The 1,134-nt window shown below is 57.2% G+C and overlaps 1 protein-coding gene across 1 annotated transcript; it reads left to right on the plus strand.

Annotated features, from left to right (window-relative positions):
- The first annotated feature begins 639 nt into the window (after nt 1–639).
- On the plus strand, nt 640–963 carry LOC147964802 (uncharacterized). Its single transcript, XM_087530166.1, has one exon. The coding sequence runs from the start codon at nt 640–642 to the stop codon at nt 961–963; it is 324 nt and encodes a 107-aa protein (XP_087386292.1).
- The last annotated feature ends 171 nt before the right edge of the window (nt 964–1,134 follow it).

Genomic DNA, 1,134 nt, shown 5'->3' on the forward strand with positions numbered 1-1,134 from the left:
CGGAAGTGCCATTGGCTCACCAGGATCGCCAAAGGTGACGGACTCTAGCCTCCTCCGCCTACCGGCCCGCCGCCTCCTCCTCCCCAGCAGCCGGCAGTTTGGCCAGTCGGCGCAATACAAGATGAATATCCTGGAGAGCATGGAGCTTATGTCGTGTTCACCAGCGTGGCCGGCGATAAGCACAGCAGACGGCAGCGGCAACAAGAAGTACATGCGGTGACGTCAGAGACCCCCGAGTTCATGCATTGGTCTGAGAAGCCTATCAGTTGGAGCAGAGCTGACCACCTGGAGGTGATGCCCTCCTCTGGTTCTTATGCCTTGGTCTTGGATGCCACCTTCGCGGTAGAGAGGCGGGCTGCTCGCTTCTCCCGAGTTCTGATAGATGGCGGCAGCAGCATCAACATCCTATACCGAGACACCATGGAGAAGTTGGGAATCAAGCAGAAGCAGCTCCTGCCCAGTCGGACTGTGTTCCACGGCATAGTCCCTGGCCTTTCCTGCTCACCAATCGGCAAAACCCAGATAGACATCCTCTTTGGGGACAAAGATCACTTCCGGCGAGAGCCAGTCTGGTTTGAGGTGGTGGACCTTGAGAGCCCCTATCATGCGCTACTTGGCCGGCCTGCTCTGGCCAAGTTCATGGCGGTCCCCCACTATGTTTACCTTAAGATGAAGATGCCAAGCACCAAGGGAATCCTGACCGTAGTCGGGGACTACAAGAAGTCGTCCGCCTGTGCAGCTGATAGCAGCCGGCTAGCCGAGTCCCTCGTGATTGCAGCAGAGAAGCGGTTCCTTGACCGGGTTGTGGCAATGGCAGGCAAGCGGCCGGAAATGTCGCCCAACCCCAAGGAGTCGGAAGCTGAGGGCTTGTTCAAGCCGGCAAAAGAAACAAAGAAGATACCCTTGGACCCGGAGCACCTGAAGAGGCACGCGGTCATAGGTGCAAACCTTGACAGCAAATAGGAAAGCGAGCTCGTCGATTTCCTCCGTGAGAATCGGGACATCTTCGCATGGTCTCCCAAGGACATGTCGGGTGTTTCGACGGATTTCGCCAAGCACAAGCTACACGTCCGACCTGATGCCAGGCCGGTCAGGCAGCCCTTACGCCGCCTGTTAGAAGAAAAGAGAAGAGTC

The sequence above is a fragment of the Triticum urartu genome, chromosome 6A (genome assembly GCF_056163025.1).
Source record: "Triticum urartu cultivar PI428250 chromosome 6A, HENAU_Tu73, whole genome shotgun sequence".
Taxonomy (NCBI): domain Eukaryota; kingdom Viridiplantae; phylum Streptophyta; class Magnoliopsida; order Poales; family Poaceae; genus Triticum; species Triticum urartu.

What these genes read in the sequence shown, in the direction of transcription:
- LOC147964802 (XM_087530166.1), top strand. Translation starts at nt 640, where the DNA reads ATGGCGGTCCCCCACTATGTTTACCTTAAGATGAAGATGCCAAGCACC.